Raw genomic sequence first — 27,822 nt, 5'->3', positions numbered from 1 at the left:
TGTATTTGATGTTTGAGAGGGATATAATTGCCATGTATCATCATATGAGCCATAGCTTATTAAAGCCTGTAATTTGTTGGCAGCTTTCTGTTTAGCACATATGAACATGCAAACTGTCTCCAAAGTGCATGGTCATATTTAATAAATCTTTTACATGTTTATATACAGCTCAGTAACAAAATTCAAATAGTATAGTCTTAGCCTCCTCATTTTAGAATGAAGCTTCCAACGCTTGCATATACTGTAATTGCTCAAAAAGATGAACACAGTGAGTATAGCTACTGAAGTAGCAAGATTTCTTCAACAGAGAAAAAACTGTTACGTATAAAAAATTGCAAGTCAATCAAATTTGAGAGTTGAAAAGTTCCCAGAGCTCCCACTTTTACTCCTCTTTGGTTTTTAATTATGATTTGACAAGTTTGAAGCCTTGTCCTGTGTCCAGCACTGTGGGAAGAAACCAATTCATTTTTAATCTTTTCAAGCATCTAAAAAAAGCCTTACAGACCCAGAACAGATTGAGACCACAAAACCAGTTTGCCAAATGCACCAATGGATAGGTAACACGAGGGAAGTACATCATCCAGTGTTTGGCAATATCACTTCCTGTTGGCAAATGTAGAGTATAGTCACTCCAGCGTTTTGACACACCGTACATTGCTTTCACCGCACGGCCCTTTTCAGACCAGCTGATGCTACTGTCAGGGTTACAATTGTATTCGACCCATTCTCTGGTAAAGTCACCAAGTTGCGGAGGGTCTGCTTCCTCAATGTCTACCACTCTGGCAAATTCTGCTCCTTGTACTGCAATATATAGATCATTTACTTTTCTTACTTCTTTAACCCAAGACTGGGAGTTCTCACAGTCTAACACAATAATAAGTCGTGAACAAAAAGACCCATTCTTCTCTCTCCACCATTCCAAAAGCGTGTCAAGCCGTAATGCATCGCCACCTGCAGGAAAGCAGAAAAAATATACACATTAGTATAGTTAAATCTGTAGTTTCCAATAGTAAGCCTGTTTTAGCACCTTTTATGAAGGTGACAGGGTTTTTCCACTGCAGGGAGATGCTAACTAACCCAGCCAAGTCAATACTGTAGATGCAGTCATTAACTCATCCTTGTATTAAGGCAGGTAGGAGCTAAACCCTACCCTACTGTGAAATAAATTAAGTTGAGCAGCCTTTAGGAGGAGCTCTCTGCACTGAGGATGTGGTGCTCAATGCTGAGATTGAGCACTGCTTCAAGGCTTCAGGCTGGCTGCCTCCATGAGGAATGTGAGGCCTGGTCTACACTACGCGTTTAAATCGATTTAAAGAGCGTTAAATCGATTTAACGCTGTACCCGTCCACACTACAACACCCTTTATATCGATATAAAGGGCTCTTTAAATCGATTTCTGTGACTCCTCCTCCTCGATGAGAGGAGTAGCAGCTAAATCGATATATAATCAGATCCGGATTACGGTTAGTGTGGACCAGAAATCGATGTTTATTGGCCTCCTCAGGCGGTAGTCCAAGAGGGGCAACGATGATCCGCCTCTGTGCAATGCTAACCCTCGGACCATGGCAGGTAAACAGAAAGCCCCGCGAACTTTGAATTCACATTTCCGCTGTTGCCCAGTGTGGATCCTCTGATATGACATGGATGGGCGATGGCATGTCTCAAATTCCAAAAAAGAGCTCCAGCGATGTGACCATAGCGGGAGATACTGTGATTCTGATAGGCTGGTATACCGGGAGACAAATCTGTTGTACTCAGAGCTCCGTAACAAGGCGATACACGAAATCCAAGCGTTAAAAAAAAATCTCCAAGGATACACAGCGCTGGTGACGAACGTAACGGGAAGCCCATAGACTCAAATGCGGACACCAATGGATGGAGGGGGGTACTGGAGGACTTGACCAGCTATCCACACATTCCCAAGCATCTCTGAAAAGTATTGCATTGCTGGCTGAGCCCAATGTCTAGGACAAACACATGTCGTCTGGCAATGGGTCAGGATATGGCTCCTCAGTCTTCCACCCCCTCGCCCACCACAGAAAGAAATCCTTCTGACTTCTTTCATGTCATCCTATCATTAGCATGGAATGGCTTGGGGTGAGACTCGCGATGCTTGGGGGCTAGCAGTGGTGCAGATGGTGAGAAGCATGTATGCTTCGCCGCGGTCTGCGCTGTCCTCCGGCGGTTGCCGAACGCTTTTGCTTCGGCCTGGCTCCCCCTCTTGTAACCCTGCTCGGTAGTTAAGCATGTGGAAGCAGGCCGGCTGCGGGACGCCTTAGCAGTAGGACTCAATCAAGTTAAAAATACTCATATTGGCGTGAACGGTCCGAATGGCACTATCCTTTCTCTGCATTGACTCTTCAGAGTGATTGCTACTACTAGCATGTGTCTGAGTCTGGAGCATTTGTAGAGGGAACATCATGTTAACTCTCCGGCTTACTGGGCTCTGTGCCCTCAGACACGCATCCTGACTGATGTTGACAGTCAACCATCTCAGGCATAACACCTTCATCTTCATTTTTAGTCTGGGTTATTTATTTTAACACTTTCTGTCCACTGTCTGCTGCACACACTCGACGGTGACCCCGCGCCATGCTCAGCCCCTTCCCCCGTCTGAGCCTGTGTCCCACTACAAGTATTAATATGTATTTGGGGTACTTCTCGGGGGGTGCGTGGAGTGTGTCGTCATCAGCGTATGCTTAGCAGCGATCGTGCTGGACCTGCGTCCGGCTCTGGCATCCGAAGCATGTCTACCATTTCCTTGAGGGTGGCATGGAGCAATTCAGTTTAACGTTTTTGATGTTCCACCACAGTTCTTTTGTTCTCCCTGGGGCTTTCTTGTGGGCCGCCTACACTCGGGCGGACCCCACTTCGCCAATCTTACGCTCCTTTCTGTTTGCATGACTTGCCATCCGCAGCTTACGGCAACCCATTTCAAATATGTTGAGACCCTAATGGGGTCCTTAAGTGTCCCGCCTGGGATAATCATCATGGGCGGAGCTGCCTCCCCCTCATTTAAGTCACTCAACAGCTGTATCCCGACTGTTCCATGACTTCTTATTTTGTTTTCGGTTTGCCGCTGCTATTCGATATTTGATAAGAAATTAAATTTGGACTACGTTCTTAATAAGTAAACATATGGTTGATAATATTCAGCTTTTATTTACATTGCGAGAGAATGTAGTTGCATTCGTAACTCTTTCCTAGTCACTGGTGAAATTTATAATATCAGTTTTATAAAACCGATTTTAGCTAATTCGATATTATCCCGTAGTGTAGATGTGGCCTGAGGCACCAGAGACAGCTGGAGCTGACCTAACAGATACTGCCAGGGGAAAGAATTCTGACAACTGTGCTCGGGGCATACAAACACCTACAATGGAATGGGCATGTACAAGCACTTGAAGAAGAACTAAGCTAAGGAGGGGCAGAAGGCGTGAGCTGGTGTTTACATTATTGGCTTTATGTTAACAAGTTCAAACCTCAGAATGGGGTATGTTTTAAACCTACATAATATGCCCTGACTATTTCAGAGCAGAATTAGTAAGCCACCTGCTCATACACCACCATAACCTTTGCCTTGGAAGAGTCATTTGACCTGAACGTTGATAAATTTACTCTAAAGGCAGAAGAGAATGTTTCTGTGAAGTCTAAAGAAAATTTAAATGGATTTTAAGTTACAAGTAATCAGAAAGTTAGAAATCAAAGTTTCAAATCATGGTATCTAATGTTTGTCTCCTTCCAGCTCAAAAACTACTTCTGATTAGTGCTTCAAACTTTCAGTACAATTTCATCTCCTTGAAAACAAACTATATTTGAAGAAAACAGACTGTAATTAGGAAAGTTATTAACAAGTTGGATCACTTTTGGCCCATTAAATTTAATGGGTGCCGTTGGTACTCAGTACCTAAGAAAAATCAGGCAACTTATTGAGAAGCATAAAGAAAGAATCCTGATAACATTTGCACAGTGAGTGCAACTCCACTGACTTCAACTGGATTGCTCACACGATGAACTTCACTCACACGCATAAAAGTTTGCAGACTGGAGCTATAATATGGATTAGATACACAATATTAAGGACCCAAGACTGAACATTTTGGTTTAGTTTTTAAAAATAATTTTTAATAATCTAAAGCGACATTAGTAGGACATTAGATTTTTAAAGCAGATACGAATTTTAACCTAGCAATGCACCTTTACAGACAACTTGCACCAGGGAGTCTGAGTACATTTAAATAGTGTTTAAATTGTTTAAATTTATATACAAAACATGTATCACCGAAGTATCGCAATTGGAAGAGTAGGTAAAGCATTTGGTACATCAGACAGGAGGTAACAAGTTCACGTATTAGAGGGTGAAACATGAAAATCCAGATCTTATTTTGGAAGTAGTTCTCCCTTAACAGCATGGTTTTAACCTGACTTCTGAAATATGCCCATTTGTTGTATGAGAATTTACAGCAATTTAAACTGGACTAACTAGACTATTTAATGTTTTGTTAGATATGATCAAAGCCAATTTAATTTTATCTGCACTGTTTACAAGCATATTTCAGTCAGAAAAAGTGGCATCCATCTTCTTTTTAAACAGGTTTTACATTTAGGATTTACATTAAGGATGCAGATAATCCATCATGGAGAAAGCCAGTTCACTTACAACCTAGCTATTGGTGCAGGGTGGATATAATTTCAAGCCAAGAAAAAAATGTGTTATAAAGATGAAAAAACTTTATTGTAGCCTCTCAATACATGTTTATAAACTGACTCAAACCAGACACTCGAGTGTTTAATTTTTGGCAACTTTATAACAAAACGAATCTTGTCTTTTGTTCACTTCCATATGACAATCAGCAATCTAGGCTGTTATCTGAGTAGCATTTCCTTTTAATGCTTTAATGATTACTATCTACATACAGACTCACCATACCCTAACTTGGAGAATGGTTGCATTTGAAACCAAGAATTTCCAATGACAATATAAATCATGAGTCTGAAGCTCAAGTGGCTGTAACTAAGACTTACTATAACTATAAATCTGAGCATATTTTACTTTATAATATTTACTTGATTCTATACAATATTTTTATTACTTACTGTCTTCATACAACTGGATCAATTTCTACCAAAAAAATTCTGCTCAGACGCTTGATTTAGAATATTTGCAAACACATTTTGCTGCAAATAGCAATTTCTTCTTGCACTCATGTATTTATTTCATCCATTTGTAAAGTCCTGATGCATTCAATAAAAAGAAACAAATCCAGTAAGAAGCACCACCAGCCAGAATATGTGGCTATGAGTCCAAACTGTACATCTCCCATATCTTTGGTCAACCAAACTCCAATTAGTCTTGTCAGAAGGTGGCAGTTTATTATTAGTCACGGGAATGTGTAGCCAGAAGAGGTGTTCTTTTAAAACAGTGAATGTCAGGTGATACCCAAGAGTATATGGGATATCATCGCTGTCTGCAGATTCCTATCTTTGATAGATAGTAAAAATCCATTTGTAATCTGTTACTTCCAGAGAAAAACTACATTAAGGACGGAGTTAAGGTTCAGAGTACATATTGTAAGTACAAATGTACAGAGATGGAATCATCTCCAAAACAAAGAAGATAAATCCAGGAAATTCAGCATCAGGTTCATCTTATAAAAACCTGAAACCTATAGTGTATACACACTAGTTTGGTGCAAAGTGGTGTGATTTACTCAGTAAATTATACCTCTTTTAGTCCCACTTTGCTCCAGTGTAATGTGTCTGATTTTGGGATTTGCACTGGTGAAAATCTCCATAATTTAGACAAGCCTTATATGTAAATTAGGGAAAAGTATTTCCTTACTTTTTTACTTTTTCAAAGCCCGCATAAAGGACTTTCCTACATTTCAGCATGATCATGTGGGGGCATAGATAATTCAGAAGAGACAGTACTGTGGATCTAAATCAAAAGAGAGCAACGTACTGGTAATCTTTCTGACCCTCCTATATATACACAAGTGCAAACCCCTCCAACACACGTCAAGATCAGCCAACATCAGAGCTAGCCGCCAAGCTGTGGAAGAGACCTATGGATATGTAACAGCATCTGATTCCTTCGGCAAGTTTCACAGGCAGTTAAACTGACAGCTCCAGTAATACAGACAAAGCTTTATAGCCCGATTCTTGCCTTTTGAATTCCGTCAGTGAACATGACCTCCAAGGCTGTTTTACTGCTCATACTTTATGCATGACCAATTAACAGTTCTTTTGTACACCACTGTGCTACTTCCAAGCTTCCAACAATGAAGAAACGTTGTTAGTGAGCTAATAAATACAGTAAGCTGCCCTTAAAGATGTCATTACAGCACAAAAACTACAGGGCTACTGCTGTGCTAAATCATTGCTTAAGCCCCCAGAAGATACTATCTTCCTCTACTATATCTGAATGTTAACATTTCATTGTTGTCATCTCTGTGAACCCGCTCCAGAGATCAGAGGATAGTACAGATTAGAGGAGCTAATGACTGACTGTTCCATCTGTCACAAAACATCACTGTTGGATAAACTATGCACAATTATATTATCAAATACCCTTCAGCCTTTCAGCTTATACAGCTGGATGCATTCAGAAGAAGTTCTATCAGGCAGGAAAATCAAGCTACACACCATGGTTTACCTAGATCTCATAATGGGAAACTGATCATGAAAGTGATTCATGACAAATACTGATTGCTCCTTCTCTTTGTGTGGCTTTATACTATCTCTGTGAGAAAAAACTGGAGTTGTGCCAACATGCAAACCATTCACGGGTAACCCAGGAGGAACTTCCTCTCAAGAAAATTCAAATCCACTAAAAAAAAATGTTCTCATGGCTTTTAAATCCTTCATTCTTTCTATATTTTATGTTTTATCATGTTGCCTCTATTTTTTGTAAAAGCAGCACTCTCACTATATTGGCCTTTATTGTAATTTGAAGACTGAGCTTCCCTACAGGAGGTCCTATGGCACAAATGGACACAGGTGTAAAAAATTAAGTGGCAATGCCTGCCAAGAAAAAAAAAATATTAAAAAAAACTTAATACACGTAGGGTGTATCTACACTACGTGAGCTACAGCAGCACAGCTGCAATGCTGTAGTTACGCCACCATGTACACATGCTTTAGCAACAGAAATGGTTTTTCTGTCGCTATAGGAAGTCCACTCCCTCAAGAGATGGAAGAATTCTTCTATTGACCTAGCATGTCTACACAGGAGCTTAGGTCAGCTTAACCACATTTCTCAGGGGTGTGGATTTTTCACATCCCTGAGTGATGCAGCTAGGCTGCCCTAAGTTTTAGATATAGGCCAGACCTCAGTGCTACAAGGATCCAAATTCTGCATCAAAAATTGAGACCCCAACTCAACACAACAATTTTAGTAGCCTACTTCCATGACACTAATGGCTGCCATCAAACAGTTCTTTGATATATAATTAGAGAGGTGCTGGAAGATGTCTTTCTGCTAAAACAGATGGCAGAGGTATCGCGTGTTCTCATTTTCCCCATTTCAATGGTCCAATTTTCCCCAAAATCAATAGGGTTCCGGCGACTCCCTGAAATTTTGGAATTGATTGGATGCTGCATTCAAAAGTTATCCGCACAAATAGCACCAACTTGAGCATATGCAGGGCTTTGCAAGCTCAGCCAACAAAACCTGTACTAAATGCTTCATAAATAATGTTCAACAAAATCATCTTCCCAGGACATTATTGAATTGGATAAGATTACTACTTGATTCTAAGACTTCTGAATTCATTAAGTTTCATATAACTTCTTGATGAACTCTGAACATTCAATTTAATTTCACTTTGTTATTGCTATCATAAGCATTTTTCATTTTTAATATGGTTATTAAAACTGTAAATTCCTAAGTACTCTCAAGTCTGTAGATGACTAAACAACAAGGAATTCAATTTATTTCAAAGCTTGATACGGTTAACTTAAGCCATTTGTGTTTTACACCTCCTGTTCTTAGAACTATAATGTTCACACGTACATGTGTAGCTGTCACATATAAAACTTCTGAGTTTTAATAATAGTACGGTATGATTTCATAAGAAAAACACAATAATCTACTTGTAGGTTCTATCAATGAAAAATGTATTATCAAAAGCTCCATATACTGGTTACCTGCTAGTGCCCATTCACCAGTGCGATGGGAGTGACCACTATAATATAAAACATAGGTATCATGTCTGGGTCCGTCTGCAGTCCGAAGTTCAAGAAAAGATTTCAGCTTAGAATGAAGTGTATCAAAAGAAAGTCCACTTGTAGAATAGTCACAGCCATATGTTTCAATCATGTGATATGCAAAAAACCTCTGGATAGTATTGAGCATGCCTGTAGACCTCAAATTTAACTCTTGCACGTGCTCAGGTGGAAGAAGCGTGGGTTGACCATCAGGACTAAACAGAAGAAAAAATATTTAGTTATATTTTATTATTGTATTCAGCACATAACTTGTAGCAACTTGTGAAATCAGTTCTCGGTGTGGAATATTTTTTTCACTATTGATATTTAAGTGTTTAACTGCTCTGGTGAAATACTTACTGCAAGGCTTGAAATCTAAATGCTAGATTGCAAACTGCATATAAAAGAGATATTGTAAATCATTAGGGCTTATGTGTCAGTAAATAACACATCAAAAAAGGGACTCAGATTTTGTCTCCCAAGCCAGTAAGGGTTGGGAGCACTCCAGAGGCTGTGCTCTGCCTCTAGCTGGGAAAAAGCATCAGTCATCCCTTTCCAGCAATGCCTTTCAACCACTTCAATAACTGGTATTGGAGTGTTTGAGTGAGCTGTACCAAAACTTTTCACTTGAGTAAGACTGTAGCAATGCACAGACTCTGCAAGGTGAAAATGTGAGGTGTTCTGCCCCAGAGAATCCTGCCATAACAGAACAAGCAAAAGAAAAGTGGTTTTGGTGCATATGTTTCCCATTGCTTTTGTTTGAAATAAGTCTTTTATATAATATTATACCTGCTTCCTTTTTTGGGCCAAACTGGTTTGGTTCTACATATTCTCACTCGTATGGGACCTAAATAGGTTTATATTGCACTGATATTATTGTCTATACTTTATCTGAATTAGAGAATGGGCTTATTAATTGACCTTTATTAATTATTATTATTATTAAGAAAGGGTAACATTGCGAGTGCCTCACACTGTTTTTCAAGACCTTAATACAATTTCTCCATGGATAAACTAAACTGCCAGTGACAGAATAATTTAGCACAATGCAGGAATTGGATTATTGCCAAGGACAAGAAAGGCAATGTTATTTATACTGTAATGTAAGTTTATTAAACCTGCTTTTTAAGCCCTCACAATAATGGACCTAGTGGGATATTATGCCCTCAGTTTGGTTGCTGCAGAATGTGGGCAGCTAAGGATATTATAAGAACAAAGCTCAGGAAGTTGATGTGACACCGATAATTTTATTGTGGATAAAATATAAACCCTTCTGCTTTCTAAATGGAAAAGACGCAACAATGTACTAGAGGGACAAATTCATTCCTATCAGGATCATTCTGTCACAGGAGCTCTCGCAGTTTTAACCCACTTATTGTCCTGGTAATTCTCTTGGTATTAAAGTTTTCACTTGGGAATAGAGGACTAAACCACTGGACCATCTCTTTCATCTAGACTGCAGAACAATTGTCATTTCATCCTCAGTGGTTTCATCACTAAGCCCACAGACCTGTGCACCTCTACTGGCCATTAGTGGCATCCATGGAGAAATATCGTTCTTTCAAGCTACCACTCAGCCCCCACAGTCTTCTGGACAGCATAGCTCATGTGTTTCTCAAATCACAGCTGCCTCAGACACCACTTTGGACAGGAGTCTTCCAAACCACAATGGGGGAAGCAGCATAAGTCACTCCACTTCTGAAATTAGGCAACCACTTGTCCCTTCCAAACTCACAAAGTCCCAACTGAGGGGCTTCTGTGGGGCCAGAGCTAGGGTAGATCATTTTCCCCATCCGCAGCCATAATCCATGGATGCAGGCTTCCTTTATATAGTTAAGCAGATGGGGGAGCATGATGGCCATCATACTTCCCAGAATTTTTTTTAATGGGTAAACACTTCCATTAAAAACCTATTTATGTTATATATCTCAACAGAAATAACCAGTTGAACAGTGGAAATCTTAATCTGTTCAAGGCTACAGCATTTTCAAATGATTTCCATGGTATCTAACAACTGAACATCAGCACAATCTTTTTTCCTTTGGTTCCCCCCTTTAAAAAAATAAACACCTCCCCCCCACCCCCAAAAAAACCCAAAAACAAACAAAAAAACCCCCCTGGATTTTTTCCCTAGCCCATTAAATCCATAGTTTTCATACACATTCCAACTTGCAATCCCATTTCCATGGAAACTCACGAAGATATGAATTTCATGAGTTCTCGTGTGTCATTTACAATATAACGCCTTTATGAAGAATTTAAATGATAGGAGTAAAAATGAGATTAAAATAGGATATTTCAACTTTAGAAGCTATTTTTTATAGCTGGATGAGCAGGTAAATGATTAGCAAAGAAAAAATGTTTTTAACGCAACCTTTATTTTGAAAATAGGAATTACTGTAAATACGTAGATAACATGTAGTTTATAAGTAAACCAAAATCATTCTCACGCCTACATATTTTTAGTACTGCCACTTAGTTAAATCATTTAATACAGTTTATAAAGTTGTTCCGAACATGAGTTCATTGCCTGCTTAGATTATTAAGTCACTTTACGCAAAATATCTGCACTGACTCCAGAATCTAAACCCCTGATCCCGCAACATATATCACATGGAATCAGCAGTTTCTTTCACGCAGTACATTTTGCAGGACTGGGGCCTAGCATATTTACAGGCTTGTTAAGAGCATGTCAAATATATACAGCATTTGAAGTTGTATTGTAAGTACCTAAATATTATTTTTGGAAGGTGAGGCTAGGTAAGGAGAATGCTCATTCAAATATAGCTATTTAATATCTAAACTAATATTTAATAGTTGAAAAGCTACACCACTGAATTGCCTCTCGTTAACAGCTGCACTAATTCCAATATGAAGTTGCAATGTGCATACATTTACCATGGTAAGTATACCTGCAGAAGCTGGTGGGAATCACAACAGCATATCCAACACATGTTCCTCCCAAGCAGTTCCCCAGTTCATGGAAAAGCCCATGAGCCATTGACTCCAGAGGTAAAACAATCAGAAACACACTCATGAAGATCCCATTCTTTGGCTTAAAAGAAAATAGATATATTTATGTCTGATGATATCCACTTGCAAATTCAATGAAACAAAGTTATGTTCAGATTCCCGTTATGGTTTTCTTTAAAACTTACCTCAGTGATTTGTGAAAATTATTTGAGTAAATCTAATTTGGTGCTGAAACATGGAGGTGCAAATTATTATATGCTACAGACAGCCAAAGATAAACCTAATTACACAGTGTAGCATTCTAAAAACAGACTTTGGGCCAATTTCACTGGTCACATAAGCAGGAGCAACTCCACAGAAATAAATGGATTTGTACCATTGTAATTGTTTTAATATGATGTAGTCTGAGTTTAACAAGGTATTAAGTGCTTCTGCATAGTGAGTCAGCATGCACTACAGAGCCATTATAAGCAATTTGAAATCTATCATTAATTTTAGGTATGTCAGTGAAGTGAGAAGCTTTTCAGCTGTGGCCTTCTACTATCAGGTAGTTATTTAATAATTGACCAGTATATTCCATTACTAACTGATCTTTCAAGTAATCAGTTGGGACCCTGATCTTTCAGCTTAACAAATATTTCAGATAATGGTACACATAGCTGGAAGATAAGGTTTTAAGACAGTTATTTGTAACGTAACACTAATTAGGCCTGTTCTCCATTCATGCACTCTCCTTGGATCTGTATAAGCGAGAACTGTCTTTCAGGACTGCACTTACAGTGAATTTATTTTTTTTTAAATAATTTGTTATTTTTGTATTATTTAAAACTTAACATTTTTAAAATTATTTTTGGCTTATGGTAAACACACTTTCTTCCAAAAGGCAATATCTGGTGGTGAAAATTCAGTGTCTATCAGACCATAATGTAGCAATTGTATATGATGTGGATTTCTATTAAAGCAATTCAGTACACACCGGATATTGGAAAAAAAATATTGTTTTAAACACTTCTCTCCTCACTTCTTCAAAACATCAAACACACACACACTATTGTAGTGTTTTGGGAGGCAGTGATCCAACAGAGAATCTACAATTTACCATGCTGCTTCCCAGTGCAGCACATCTCTGGCAATGTTAGTTAATACTCTTTGGCCACTACCATGCAAACGCTACACATATGCTCACCTTTACTACCAAGAGTAGTCCCATCAAAATCAAGGTAAACACCTGTGTAAATGTTTGCACAATCAGAGGCTTGCATAGGAATTATTATTTATTATTTGTATTACTATGGACCTAAGAGCCTGGTCAAGAATCATCATACTAGCTGCTGTACAAACACAAAACAAAAAGATGATCCTTGTTATACTGGATCAGGCAAGAGATCCATTCTGTCCTGTGTAGCCAGTACCTGATACTTCAGAGGAAAGGGTAAGAAACCCTTAGGGAACTACTGCGAAGTAACTTGACTATAGGGGAACTTTATTGCTCACCCCCATCTATCAGTGGTCAGCTTATGCTCTGACACACAGAGGTATATATTATCCCCTTAAAAAGATGTATTTAAGATACCTATTTATCTTATATAATGTAATCAAGCATATTCTCATTATCCATTTAAATGTCTAATCATCTTCTGATTTCTATCTGCTGTATAAAAGCACTGAGATCTACTGATGAAAAGTTTCACATAAGCGCTAAGTGGTATTACTACCACTAATCTCTTTGTTTCAATGATGTTCTATGGCAATAACTTTCACAGGTTAATTATACCTTGTAAAAAAGTATTTCCTTTTCTCAGTTTTACAGCCTTGTTTCTTTATTATGAAAAGGGGTTAATGTGGCCACTTGAGTTATCTTTTCTAAATTAATAATTATTTTGTAAGCCCATATTGTGTCCTCTCTTATTCATCTCTCAAAATTTAACAATCCCAGTCTTTTCACTCTGTCTCTGAATGGAAGCTTTTCCATGCCTCTGACCATTTTCATCACTGAACCCCTTTTGTTTCTGCTATACCATTGGGTTTCAGTATGCTGATTTATACTATACATTATAACAATGTCAGTAGTATTTTCCTTTCCATTCCTTAACCATCCTAACAATGTTTGCCATTTCAATCCCAGCTGCAGTGAGCAGAGATATTTCACTGAACTGCATAACTTGCTAGCTCTTCCTAGAAGCAATCACTTAAGGTATTATAAAATTGCTTCTCCAAACCTTACATCATGTGACATTTGACTAGTATACATGCAAGTTGCAACAATCACTCATTATTACTGGCTTATTAGATTTGGAAAAGCAGCAAAGAATCCTGTGGCACCTTATAGACTAACAGACGTTTTGGAGCATGAGCTTTCGTGGGTGAATACCCACTTCGTCATTCCTTTGATTTCCCTCAACAATGTACACTCCAAGCTGATCAAATGCCTGATAACCCTATTGGTATGCTATTTGGAATTTGTAACCTTAAAAATTATACTGTGATTTTTTTCTCTCACTACAATTTATGGATTCTTTCTGGTACAGTGCCACTCCCTAATCTCTATGAGCTGATGGCATTTTAATACGTATAGATGTGATAATTTGAAAGAACATAAAATAACATCTGATTAGCTTAATAATTACAGTAAAAATCATAGACAGGAACACCTTCAATAACATGCAGCTGGAGTGTGTCATTGCATCACTAAATTCAAAAGACTTGATGACTGTGGTGCTCAGAAGAACAGATGGTACACACATATAAGTGGAGCCAGAAATGATTTATGTTCTTTCATCTGCTCTACCCACTTTCACCATTTCGAGTGTAGTGGCACAAAGCCTTGCAGCCTGAGCCCTCAGTACATCTGTGACCTTGAAGTGCTCATTTCCTTTTAAGTAGAGTAACTCCTCACTTAACGTTGTAGTTATGTTCCTGAAAAATGCGACTTTAAGTGAAACGATGTTAAGCAAATCCAATTTCCCCATATGAATGAATGTAAAGGGGGGGGGGGGGGAAGAGTTAGGTTCCAGGGAAATTTTTTTTGCCATACAGTACAGTACTATAGTTGGGAGGTGCCTCTGCCTTACCCTACATAGGCACAGCCCACTGGCACTTGAGACAATGAGGCAGGCAAGGAGGCTGAAGGTACCGTAGGCTACGAAAAGTGTGTTGCACAGCGCAGTGTCTGCTTCCCCTACTCTGCAAGGATCAGGGGCAGAGCGTTCAACCCTTGGCCTGCCCATGCCAACCCTTCTCCCAAGCCCCCACCCTTAACCCACCTCTTCTCCGCCCCCTCCTTTACTCTGCATGCTGTGTTCTCGCTCCTCCCCTCTCCCTCCCCTGCTTCCTGCCTGCGGCAATCAATTGGCTTGCAGTGTTCACAGGGCAGGAGGGAGGAGCGATGACTCAGTGCGCAGGCTCCCCACTCCCTCCTGCCCACAGCAATCAGCTGGTTTGTGGCACTCGGGAGGCAGGGGGAGCCTGAGTGCTGAGTCCTCGCCCCTCCCCACTCCTTAACGCTGCAAGCCAGCTGATTGCTGTGGGAAGGAGGGGGAGGGGGAAGGCGCTGAGCTGTGGCATCTGCCGGTGTGCGGGAGGCGCGGGGGGGGGAGCATAGGGAACCTGATGGGGAGCTGCCCGCTATGGACAAAGTGGGCAGCCAAACAACATTATAGCAAAGCATTGCATAACTTTAAATGGAGCATGTTCTGTAATTGAGCAGGGATACAAGATTGAAACAACGTTAAGTGAGAGGACATTAAGTGGGGAGTTACTGTAATTACTCTGGAAGCAAACAGTGCAGAGGGACTGGCTGAGTGAGACTACTGAAATCATCAACAGGCATTTTCTCTTGTTGCCTTTCTTTTTTACGTTGATAGTCTCTCCTGAACATTTAGGATGCATATAATTTGTGTGCGCTCATTTCAAGCAATGTGCGAACTGGGTAAAAATTGCCACTTGCTCTTCTCCTGAGTAACTACTGGTATGTTAGACAATAAGACATTTGTGATGTTTGTTAATAACATAATCTTTCTACTCTAAAATATTCTAAATCTTTTCAGGTGACATTGTTAATGATAAGCAAGGGATATACCCTTGTTAACAGCAAATGTCATTTTACATACAGGGTTGATACTTATTGACGGGACATTCTAGTTCTAAGGGAGCAAGCAATTATTGAAGGTGCCAGAGGAATAACTAGACAAGTACTCTACACCAGAGTATTAGCAGGAAAAGGTTGATAAAGATAAGAGGAAGAAAGAAAAGAGTTTGAAAGTATTAACTGATGGAAATAAGTTAAACAGAAAGTATGTCACAAAGAACTAGGGTGACCATATTTCCCTATGCTGAATACAGGACACCTGATAAAATTACTCATATTCAAGTGAGTTCAATGGCAATCAGAACTATGCAGTACAAATGTTCAAATTAACATCAAATTGACCGAGTCCCTATTACAAAGAAATACTGCATAGATGGATTCCATTTATTTACCTTCTTATCTTTAAGGCTTTAGGGTTCACATGGAGAGAGGTGACACACACACTCGTACAACTCTGTCACACAGGAGGGGTGACTAACCAACCCAACTCTTCCTGCCAGGCACTCTCTACCCTACATGCCTGGCTGGGCCCCCGGACTGACCTGCCTCTCTGGGTACCTCATCTTCCCGATGCAACACGTGGTGGGGCATGCAGGGTCACATGACCTCCCACCCCAGATTCCTGCCAGACTCACATCAGAATGTGACCAGCAGCAGCCTTTCGGCACTGTCTGGCAGGGAAGGGACAGGAGCTGCTCCCAGCCGCAGGAGAGGAGGAGGAGAGAGCGATGACCAGAGGGTCTTTTCCGGTGCACCGGCCCAGACAGAGGAAGTGAGGGAAGGAAGGCGTGTCTGCCTGCACTGGGACATGCCCTGCCCGCCCCCCCGCCCCCCCAGGGGAGGGATAAGGGGGAGATATGGAGGAGCAGCGGGGCGGGGGTATGTGCGACTGGGCAAAGCAGGGACAGGACAGAGAGAGGGGGAGCACGTAAAAGGCCGATGGGTGGGCAGCAGAGGTGACACGTAACCAGCCACCACCTGGCACCTGCCTGCACTCACCAGTCACTACAGCCAGTGCCAGACAGAAATGGGATGAGGGGCACGGTCCTGCTGGATGAGAGCCAGCACGCCGCATGGGCTGCACTGACAGACCAGCAGGAGGAGTGGCCGGCCCTGCAAGTTGCAACTTGGCCCCCCCACCAGCCTTGCACATCCATCCCCATCGTTGGCCACTGGACCCCCCACTCACTGCTGGTGGTGGTGGCGGGGAGCTGGCCAGCAGGGATCTGGCCAGCAGCAGGACCCACCAGTATTGACAGAAAATATGGGATAATTTGCCCATTTTTTAAAAAAAGTCGGGACATCTGCAGGAGGGCTTAAATATGGGACTGAAACTTTAGACACAGGACATCTGGTCACCCTACAAAGAACTATACACAGAACTACAATTTAAGGAAGAGAAATGCATGGCTAGATTAAAGAAACAACAAACTACACAACATGTAACAACACTGGGGACTAAGAAAGAAATATGAGCCAAATTCTTCCCTCAGTTACACCCATGCAACCCAGAAGCTAGATTCTGACCCTATATGCCTGCAAAAGAAAAGACAGAGCTTGATACTATTGAATCCAGAAACTGCTGTGGACCCTTGACACAGGAAGAAAGTTAAGGAATTAGAAGATGGTCACAATGAAAGAGAGGGAGACAGATAACTATCTACAAATATTTGAAGGGTGTTCCCAAGGAGGGAAATTATATACTGTGGTACATGTGGGTCTAGACAGAAGATAAAGGACAAAATTAAGAAAGGGAAAATTGAGGCTGAATATCAAGAAAAAAGTCATTTAGTCTAAAGGAAATAGACAAATATTCAAAATATAGCAATTTAGTTCTCCGTTTTAGTTGCCAATCATTTCCATTTTTGATTCTAAGGCACCAGGGCTAATCATAGCTCCCACGTGGTTAGAGTAATAGAAGGTAGAGATGGGGTAGTGAGAAAGAAATTGAGAGAGACTGAGTGGATAGGTTACAAAAGAAATAGTGAGATAGAGCACGTGAGTTAAGTCAGGAAGGAGAGAGTGACAGAGAATGAGAAAGGACAGGTGATGGGGTGAAAGGGTAAAAGAATAGGAAGGAGAGGCAGAGAGACTGGATTTCCGAGTGAGAACATGGAGTAAGAGTTTGGCAAAATGTGTGTGTGGAAGGGAGATCACAATGTGAGGGAAAAAGAGGGTAAGAAATATGAGGGAATGGAAAGAAATAAGGAACCAATGACTGAAAAAGCCAGAGGGAAAGATATACCTAAATACATAATAGGAAGAAAGTGAAGTTGACAATTTAATGCAAAATACCTACAAATACTTGTATAGACTAGCTTTGCAAACTCAACAACTTAGTCCAAGAGTAATGTGTTTTGAAGGATAAGTAAAATATCACAATATTTTCAAGCCAAGCTTTCATGACAGTTTTGCCAGGCTGGTGGAATGAATGAACGAATGAATGCATGCGCGCACGCGCACACAGTACAACCTCGTTAATTCATACTAGAGAGTAGAAGATATACTGCAAATTAATGAATTTTGTAAATTAATAAATACTTAAACAAGAATAACGTATCACCAGCAAAGAGTTCTGAATTGATGGATAAAGTGTAAGCGGTGTGTTTATACAGGTGTACTTTTGCAGCTTTTAATTACCCTGAAAATATGTAGAACCTCAAAAACTACAGAAATCACTGGAAACTACTGCAATAAGTGATATTTTATCGTACCTTGCTGTAATGCAAATTAGCGAACAGAAGCACATATTTGACCTCCTGGGGACAGCTCATGCTGATCTATCATGAAACATTAACACTACCAAGACAGAAATATTTCTAGTAGGTGATGCATGTATTTATAATCTTAGACTAATTTACTGGTTATTTTAATTTCTCCTTGCTCCGATTCATGACTAGAATTAATTAAGTGGATTTTCTAAAAGGGAAAATTATTATTTGATTCAAATACCCTTCCCTTTGATACTGCAGTTATTCCTTCCTTCCCTAACTGAACAGGAAAGTATACATTTCTTTAACCAGATAAAAGTGATGTGCATCTGATTAATTGATCCATACTGAAATAAATACCCTCCAATTTCTACTAACTTAACTGAAAATAAATACAAAGATCTTAAGAGAAATAGGCCTGTTTGGTTCTCATGAACCTTTACAAGCATAAATGATTATGAGGATAAAAGTGTAAAGCATGTTTCTTGCGAATTACAAGTATCTGAAAATGTGCAACTGCAGATGCAAATGTGTTGTAACTATTTTCAAGAATAAATAAAACAGATAGCTATTTCAGATTAACTTTAAACACAGAAACTGTTTATAACACTCAAATGAAAAAAAACAAGATACTTTAAAGCAGCATCATATTTACCATGTAGTGCTCCTAAGATTTTAAGAGAGGCTAGGACAAAAGTTGTCTTAGCACTCTATGAAATACATAGACGGCTAGGTGGGAACAGAAAAAATTATTCAGCAGTGATGAATAACTTGTTTTATCATATAATAGTCTATAAAGAATCAGACTTTGGACTGGCCACCTCTAAACTTTGGTGCTTTGCATAATCCTCAATAGAAAAGTTACATGGGTCACCAGTGTTTGTGCTGCTGGTGTTATTTCTCTCTTCCTAAACGCCATCTCATCTTTGTCAGGGCATTTGTTTCTCCTTTAGCTGTCTTTTTAAATTCTCTATCTTTTTTAATCCCTTCCCAATCACTCCCCTCCATCCTTTTTCTCTACAAAGTCTGCAGCTGTAGCTATATACCATGATTTATGGAAGGAAGTGCTGCAGAGGAAAACTAACCAGGATTCTAGCCAGCTTCCCTCTGCAAACCACAAATGTGCTTGATACACAGGAAAACTGATTCGCTGATTAAAAAAAAAAAAAAAAAAAAAAAAGCGAGCTTCCCTCTCCATCAAGTAACAGAGGGGTAGCCGTGTTAGTTTGGATCTGTAAAAGCAGCAGAGAATCCTGTGGCACCTTATAGACTAACAGACGTTTTGGAGCGTGAGCTTTCGTGGGTGAATATCCACTTCGTCAGACGCAGGTAGTGGAAAAAAGTAGTATTCACCCACGAAGGCTCACGCTCCAAAACGTCTGTTAGTCTATAAGGTGCCACAGGATTTCTCTGCTGCTTTTACCTCTCCATCAAGCATTTCACATGAGTCAGCAGCAAGAGGTAATCTAGGATCACAAGGTCCTTCTGAATGGATGGCAAAATGATTTTGAAAGTATTGCAGGGGCATTTCTGCATACTGGACTTGCTAGTCATAAGCTCTTTTGGGGTGGGGCTGAAGACATAAAAAACAACTGTCATTTTAAGACTACTTTTAAAAATATCTACCTTAAACCAGCTCCCAAACTGCTATGGTACCAGTAACACTCAGCATGCCTCAGTCTGGGACCTGGCTAAATATTTCAGACAAATGTACATTGGCTCAGTCTGCTAAGGAAAAAGGCATGTTCCGCCATTCAGGAAAGTCAAATGGGAAGAAAAGAATAAAACTGAAAAGTTTGTGGGTACTTTGTGGAAATAATTAGAAGATACATTTTATCTTCAAATATATCTGCACATGGGGCAGATGCAAGGGATACATTTGCGAAGTAGTTTGTAAAGATTTAGAAGTTTGTTCTCGACTGAGATTAATAAGAGTCATATGGTTAAATTCTTGAAAAATGTATACATAAATGTAATCTTTTATTAGTTTCATTAAAACTACCCCATAAAAAAATGTTCCCAGACCAGCGCATCAACATATTTCAATTCATATTATAGGGCTACAGAAATGTGCATGTTGTCTGCTGTGAAAATACTGGCAATATAGACACTGACTTTGTAAAGTAAATAAATTCAGATTTTAAATTATTTTAATATTTCTTCCAGTACCTCCTGTCAGTTTAATCATACCAGATTAGGTTGGTAGATTCAGTAGCCTCACTAAGCCATAGTCAGACAGAACAAAGTGCCAGAATAAAAGAATCTGCTTTTGAAGTCATCAATTTCAGTTTAAAAATTTGAATTGCTCAATTGTGTCTTGGCCCTAGTACAGTATTAGTATGGCCCTACCAAATTCATAATCCATTTTGATCAACTTCACAGCTAAAAGGTTTTAAAATTGTTTACATGTTCCTAGCTGTTAGGCTAGGCAGGGCTGGGAAGGGACAGGACCTCCTCATCCCCTGTATGGCCGCTGCGGGGAGATCAGACCCAACTCTGGGTACCTCTCCCAGGGCCAGGAAGCTCTGCAGCTGTGCTGCCTTCAATGTTGGCTGATTTCCCGCTGACCCCACCCCGGGCAGCCATGCAGGGGAAGAGGATGTCCTGTCCCTCTCAAGCCCAGCCTGGATTAGCAGCTAGGAGCCCCTGGCGGGGCACTCCCAGCAGCACGGAGATCAGACCCACCTCCGGAACCTCCTGTGGCTGCAGAAAGCTCCGTGACTGCTGCCAGTACAGCCACAAAGCTTCCAGCAGCTTGGAGAGGAACCCGGAAGTGGGTCTCATCTCCCCCTGCACGGTCATTCTCAGGGGAAGAGGAAGTCCTGTCCCATCCAGACTAGCACTAGGAGCCCAGTGAATGGGAGGACAGCACAGCTGGGGTACCCCCAGCACTGCTCCTTCCTTCCAATAGCCAGATTTCACAGGGGAGGTCTAATTTCAAGGTCCATGACGAATTTTCAGGGCCGTCAATTTAGCAGGGCCCTAAGTATTGGATATCATAAATGTTAGAAGACAGTTCTTTATAATATCAGAGGAACGAAAGAGACAAATATATTATAATTACCTGCCAACTTACGGCACCCAAAACTGCAGTTGCAAGGAGACTGAAAAATACTAGTTGCTCTGAAATTAAACAAAAATGACGCATTCCTTTAGAAGCCATGACTCGGTCAAGGCTGTTATTCTCTGCCCTGTGGGTATAATAGACTTTGTGACAGTCATTTAATTTTGTATGAAACCCCCAAAGAGTTATAAGAAAAATAATGTGGCAGATCATCCAGAAAATTCCAAAAATGGAAAACCCAGGTATAACGAAGTACCAGAGACCCAAGTCACCTAATTTAAATGCTGCTAGAATGAAAAAGATAAATTCAATTACTCCAACAGAGATGACTGAAAGCCTTCTGCAAATTCTACCACGGTACAAGTAGGGCTTCCATCGTTCAGTAACTGAAAGTCCGCTGAAGTAGACATCAAGAAGAGGGTCTGAAATCAGGCAACTAAAGAAACAGGCCAAGGCAAATGGGTTTGTGGGAATGGTCAGGGAAGTAAAAAACAATAAAGATGCCAGAGCTCCAAAAATTGCCAAATTTGGAATGGCCAAGAAAGACTTCATCCGCAAGTCAATAATAAGCATGGCCAAAGCCACAACCAACAAGATGATACTCATGGATTTTTCAACCAGCATAGTTGTGCTGGCAATTGCAAATCCAACCAGCTCCAGAAATTCAACTGTTGTCAGCAGAGTTGGTCGGTGATGGACACAGCCGCAAATCCTCTCCACCAAAGCACACAATATCCTTATAACTATGGAGGTAAGGAGCAAGTATTTGGTTGTTTCTTCTTTCACATCACTTTTAAAAGAGGAATTATCAAGAAAACAGAGGAGGCCAAGCAAGAATCCAAACCAAAGATTGGAGAGACTCAAACTTGCTGCTTCCATTGAAAAATAGTAATAAAGTATGCTGGCAATTCCAAGAACAAAAAGTCCCAGAATAAATATTACCAGTATTAGTGCATCTGCAGACTTCTCCCACCTGACATAAAGGCCCAGACAGATAGCAACCAATATGTTGATCCTGGCTAGATAGCCAAGGTATCGGACTGATGAATGCATGTTCACTTCTCCATTTGCTTCTTCCAGCCTTGTCATCGCTGCATAGAGACAGTGACTAACACAGTAACGCAGTGATCTACACATGTAAATAAACAATTAGGGGGTTTTACCCACTCTACAGAAAGTAACTGTTTGGCTTTCATCCAAAAAATGCAGTGCAGCAATAACCTCCTGCAATGTCATTTCATCAGTAACATTCCTGGATTATAGAAGTCCTGAAAGAAGAATGAATAGAAATGTCAGTGCTAAATTACAAACTTTAAACTTATTTACTAATGTATTATATCAAAGAGTTTATAATCTAAATTAAAAACATACAATAAATATCAACTATATACAATGTGTAGGATTTTTTAAGTATATTCTATAATTGGTGGATCATTGAAAGTTATTCAAAACCAATACGAACTGAAATTCACATAAGTTTCATCTCATAAAAACTACTCTATAATTTGAATAAAATAATGAGGAATATAATGTTAGCTAATCAAACCCTAATTGACAATACAGTCTTTCCATGAATCACCTACACATTTCAGAATATTCCTGTGACATTTCTATTAAATTCTACTGTCTGTTAATGGACAGCTTCTTAATTTTCTTATTCCAGTAAAATATTAAGAATACAATTTTATGAAACCTGCTAAATCCCTAACCCAGATCTGTTGTTTCCAGTATGATCACTCCACATTATTTCAGGTAACAAAACTAAATCCCTATTTTTTTGTTACATCTTTTTAGTATCCTTTGCAATATTTACTTATACAGGTACTTAATAGGTTTACTTGATTAGTGAAGTATCTGGATGCTTCACAAACATTAATAAGTTTATCCCCACAACACTCTGTGAGATGGAAGTATCATTATTCCCATTACACAGATGGAGAATTGAGGCATAGTGAAATTAATTGACTTGCTCCATGTCACAGCCAGGAACAAACTCCAGACCTTCGGAGCCCGAGCCCAGGGCCTTAGTCACAAAGCCATCCTTTTAACCCTTAATTCCCTGAGAAAAGACCAATAACCATCAAATGTCTTTCAAACTGATTGATTTCTGTGAAGTCAAAGTTCTACTTATCTGCCACCATGAAATGAAAAATTTCACCAGAATAAAGACTGCTATATTTAGAATCTGCTATTTCACTACTTTGTAAACCATTGCATTTTTGACCCAATGTCCAATTTAATTTGTCAAATCTTGTTGGGGAACAGAAACAAGATATTTTAATGAGACATTCTATGACAGAAACTTGTAAATATTTTTGAAATATACAGATTATCAAAACTGAACAATGGTCCAGGTAGTCTGGATATCCTATATCTGGCAGAGACCAGTACTATTCTATAGTGAAAATTTCTTCTTGACCCCAAGTGACAATCTACTTGTGGCTTGAAACAAGAGTATTGGTGCAACATTTTTAATTTTGAATCCTAGCTAGCTTAGGTAATATTATTATCTACAGTAAATATCAATTATATTTTAATATAACTATTAAAATACAGCTATTTGTTTCAATATCTATTAATTTAATCATATTTTGAGTAAAAACATATTTCAAAACTGTCTTATTTTTGCTGCATTTATTTATATTAAAAGGATATTATGGAAGTTCCATAGTTAAAGCTGAATTCCTTTCTGCATTGTTGAGGCTGAATCCATGCTATATATGAAAATATGTATTCTTTCCAAATTTACTGCACTTGCTCTGTGAGAATGAATTTTCTGAGAACTTACAAGCAAACTGATTAGTTCATGAGTTATAATTAATTATTTTATTGTACTGTCAAGAACCAGGGTGCCACTGTAAAATAAGTATCAGACAAGAGATAACAGGTGGATACAGACAGACCGGGGAGCAAAAAAACACAATGCTGATCAGTGTGATAGACAGTGGTCTCAGTGTAATATGCCTAACAGCTGTCTTTTTTAATAGGCATTATGGCAAAGGAGATTAATATTAAAAACTAGGTCCTTTGAGAAAGCCAACATGTCAGTCCTTTGTTGCAAATGATCTTAATAGAACAGACCCTTCCAATGTCCCATACATTTAAAACTTGTAGACACCTTGCATATAGGCTGCATACGAAGAAATTATGTCTAATTAAGTACAGCCAGTGAGTGCTGCACTCAAGAAATGTTGGAACACAAGTACTGGAATTGCTACCCAAAACATCAAAAGAAGTGTCTCAGAATGTTCTGGCAGGACTCAAACACTGAATTGTTATGACTATGTAAGTTATAGGCAGGATCAGCTCAACAGGTAAGTTAACTCTCATGTGGGATTTCAGAGGCATCAGCGGTAATTAAACCAATCCGCATTCTTCCTCTATAGCTAATTAGCAACAATTCAAGAGTTTGTAATGAGTTAGTGGTAGGGGAAAGACTGGAAATGTGCTAAGAGTGCTTACTGGTATATGACTGGCCCAACTGCCACTACTCTTTAAAGGTTCCGTGACTGCATGCTAGTTTAGGCATCAGGATCTGAATGGCTCTCCTGAACAACAGGGCAGCATTACCGGAAGAAATGAGGCAGTAGCATAAGAGGGAGCCATTGAAAATCAAATTAGGCCTTATCTAGGCAAGGCTTTTAAGGTGTCTTGTTGGAAAGTTTGACCTACGCTTCTTACTAGGTTTAACAAAACCAGTTTAGCACATATTAAATCAAGTATGCATTGTCTACACCAGACTTCTAAAACGTGTTAGTTAGAATACATACCAACAACCAATAGTTTGCGCCAGGGCTTAGCCCTGGCACTTCTCGGTTTGGCAGTTCATAGACCCGGCACTCTGGGCTTGCTGCATCAGTTATGAACAGGGATTGGCAACCTTTGACATATGGCTCACCAGGGCAAGCATCCTGGCAGGCCAGGCTGGTTTGTTTACCTGCTGCGTCTGCAGGTTTGGCCAATCGCAGCTCCCACTGGCCGCGGTTCGCCAATCCAGGCCAATGGGGGCGATTGGAAGTGGCAGTCAGCACAACCCTAAGCCCGCGCCACTTCCCGCATCCCCCACTGGCATGGGACGGCGAACCATGGCCAGTGGGAGCTGCGATAGGCCAAACCTGCAGACACAGCAGGCAAACAAACCGGCCCAGCCCGCCACGGTGCTTACCCTGGCAAGCCGCATGCCAAAGATTGCCGATCCCTGAGTTATGAATGTAAAATAATTGCTTGAGCCCTGGCATCTCTTTCAATAAAAATTAAACACTGCTAACAACATACCTATAACACCTACACTATATAAAGCTTTAGTTAATTTGGTAAATACTTCTGTGTGAATACTTGTCTATCGATTTACTAGTGAAAATTAAACCAACATAATCAAGGTTTAAATAAATTAAGAGTCTGCTTAGGATTTTGCATGGGTTTAAAAGCAGACCTTGTGTGTTGTTTAGATTTTAGCGACAACATGGATGGATCAAAGACTTGTTATAAGTATGTCTGAACAATACAGTACAGTAACTCCCCACTTAACTTCCTCTCACTTAATGTTGTTTTGCTCTTACATCCCTGCTCATTTACAAAACATGCTCCATTTAAAGTTGTGCAATGCTTCACTATAACGTCGTTTGGCTTCCTCCTTTGTCCACAGCTGGCAGCCCCCCAATCAGCTCCCCTACATCCCGCCCCACAGCGCTTCCCGCCTGCCAGCAAACCCCGCAGATCAGCGCTTTTCCCCTTGTCCCCCCACCTCCTGCCTGCAGCAATCAGCTGGCTTGTGGCGTTCAGGAAACAGAGGAGGGAGGGAGAGCCTCTGCCCCCTGAACTTCGCAAGCCAGCTGATTGCCGCAGACAGGAGGGAGGGGGGAGGAGTGAAAACTCGGTGCACTCCTCCCCTCCCTCCTGCCTGTGCCAATCAGCTGGCTTGTAGTGTTCAGGAGGAAGGTGAGGGGGGGGAGCGAGGACATGGGTTGTGCAAGAAGCGAGGGGAAGAGGCAGGTTAAGGATAGGGGCTTACGGGAAGGGGTGGCATGGGTGGGCTGAAGGTTGAGCCCCCAGCCCCTGGTGCTTACAGCATAGGGGAAACTGCTGCTGCTGCTACACAAGGTGCTTCTCCTAGCCTACAGCACCTTCAGCCTCCTGGCCTGCTTCACTGTCTCCAGTACCAGTGGGCTGTGCCTGTGTGGGGTAAGGCGGGGGCACCTCCCAATGATACTACTGTACTATATGGCAAAAACATTTTTCCTGGAACCTAATCTCCCCATTTACATTCATTCTTATTGGGAAATTGGATTCACTCAACATCGTTTCACTTAAAGTTGCATTTTTCAGGAACATAACTACAATTAAGTGAGGAGTTACTGTATATTGAACAAGAGAGTGCAAGCATATCCTTCCTGATATCCCCGAACAGCCACCAGGAGAATCTGTAGGGCAATGACTACTCTCTTCAGGGAGGAAGACAGGCACCTTAGAAGTGGCTTTTTCCCCAGGCAGCTTCCTCTGGCCCTGGAGTCCGGGTTATGGGGTTTGCAATAGCCCGTCATTCTGACGCGTCTCTCAAATGTCAGCGGGGTTGTTTTTCTAACTTCGGCTTCACATGAGGCAGAGAAGCCAAAGGGATCATCTGGCACTAAGATGTCGCGGCACCTTTTAACGGACACACCTGCGCCCGCGGGCAGCTCTCCAGCGCCTGCTGCTGAGGTGAATGCGGTGCCCCGCGGCTCGCTTCGTGCAGCGCCAAACCCGTGACAGCAGCAACGTGAAACCGAAAGGAACACACATCAGACCGGCCCAGGCCTCGCCTATCCTGGGAACAAACTTCCCCTAAAGTTTCTCGCCGTCGCTCGCCTAGGCTCAGCCCCATGGGCGACAGCCCCCACAGGCAAGGCGCCCACAGGCTCGGTGTCACCCAGCACTGCTCGGAACAAGGGTAACCAGTCACCCCGCGCCCCGGCCTCCCGCTAGCCCAGCGCCCCGGTCTCCCTTTCGCCGGCCCAGCAGCGGGAGCCCCGTGGGGTGGCTTAGCTCCCCCTTCCCCGGACTCACCAGGCGCCGACTCCCCGGGAAGGTCTCACCCCCACGAGGCCCGCACCGCGCCGCCGCCATGTTGACGCTACGGGGCGTTCAAGCGTTCAAACAGCGCAGTACGGCCGGGACTAAAGGCCCAGCAACAACTGGCAGGCGCGTGGGCGGGCGGCCCGAGACGAGGAGGGCGGGACCCGGCCGTTTCTCTGTGGGAGGGCGCCCCGCCCAGCCCCCCAATGGGAGTAGCAGCCTCCCTGCCGCTCACGAGGACAAGAGAGGAGGGGGAGGGGCGGCACGCTAGTGTCAGGGAGCGAGACATCCCAAATCGCTAGTGCTGTGGGGCCACGGGCCGGGCAGGGCCCTAGCACGCGGGCTGAGGGGGTGAGCAGTGACCACCTGCGCCAGTGACGCCACCTCCCAGCCTGGCATACGGATTGGGGGGTCCCGGGGTCAAACCGCTCCTGCAGCCCCACTCACTGCTCTGTAGTGTAGTGATACTTTATTTGCTAAATCTCCCACCTCATTTTCTTTTTGGTAGCTTGCTACAGTCCTGTTAAACACAGGGCCCAGTCCCCTTTTACTTTGCCCACTGAAGCCTGGAGGAAAGTGCTGCCCTTCCTTCAAAGAGTAAAATGACATTTACTAGAAAACTGCATAACACCAGACTACTACCTGAAGAGATGGCTGTAGCTGGAAAGCTTCTCTCTCACCCATAGAAGTTGGTCCAGTGAAACATATTACCTTACCCACCTTGTCTC

General features: G+C 41.3%; 1 protein-coding gene across 3 annotated transcripts; it reads right to left on the bottom strand.

The window, feature by feature from the left end:
- Positions 1-27,327, bottom strand: TMEM168 (transmembrane protein 168). Of its 3 annotated transcripts, none has more exons than XM_075065581.1 (5): positions 27,086-27,327; positions 21,044-22,311; positions 11,121-11,263; positions 8,149-8,423; positions 1-951 (listed from the first exon to the last, which is right to left on the bottom strand). In XM_075065581.1, exons 2-5 carry the CDS (start codon positions 22,178-22,180, stop codon positions 404-406), a joined length of 2,103 nt encoding a protein of 700 aa, XP_074921682.1. In that variant the 5' UTR covers positions 22,181-22,311; positions 27,086-27,327; the 3' UTR covers positions 1-403. The 3 variants fall into 3 exon arrangements, with proteins under 3 accessions (XP_074921682.1, XP_032626727.1, XP_032626728.1); XM_032770836.2 differs by having other exon boundaries at positions 22,211-22,311; positions 27,086-27,239; XM_032770837.2 differs by lacking the exon at positions 21,044-22,311 and having other exon boundaries at positions 27,086-27,211.
- Positions 27,328-27,822: the final 495 nt, after the last annotated feature.

Source organism: Chelonoidis abingdonii, chromosome 1 (assembly GCF_003597395.2).
Source record: "Chelonoidis abingdonii isolate Lonesome George chromosome 1, CheloAbing_2.0, whole genome shotgun sequence".
In the NCBI taxonomy this organism is placed as follows: domain Eukaryota; kingdom Metazoa; phylum Chordata; order Testudines; family Testudinidae; genus Chelonoidis; species Chelonoidis abingdonii.
The sequence above is the reverse complement of the archived record's forward strand: the minus strand, read 5'-3'. Positions and strand labels throughout refer to the sequence as shown.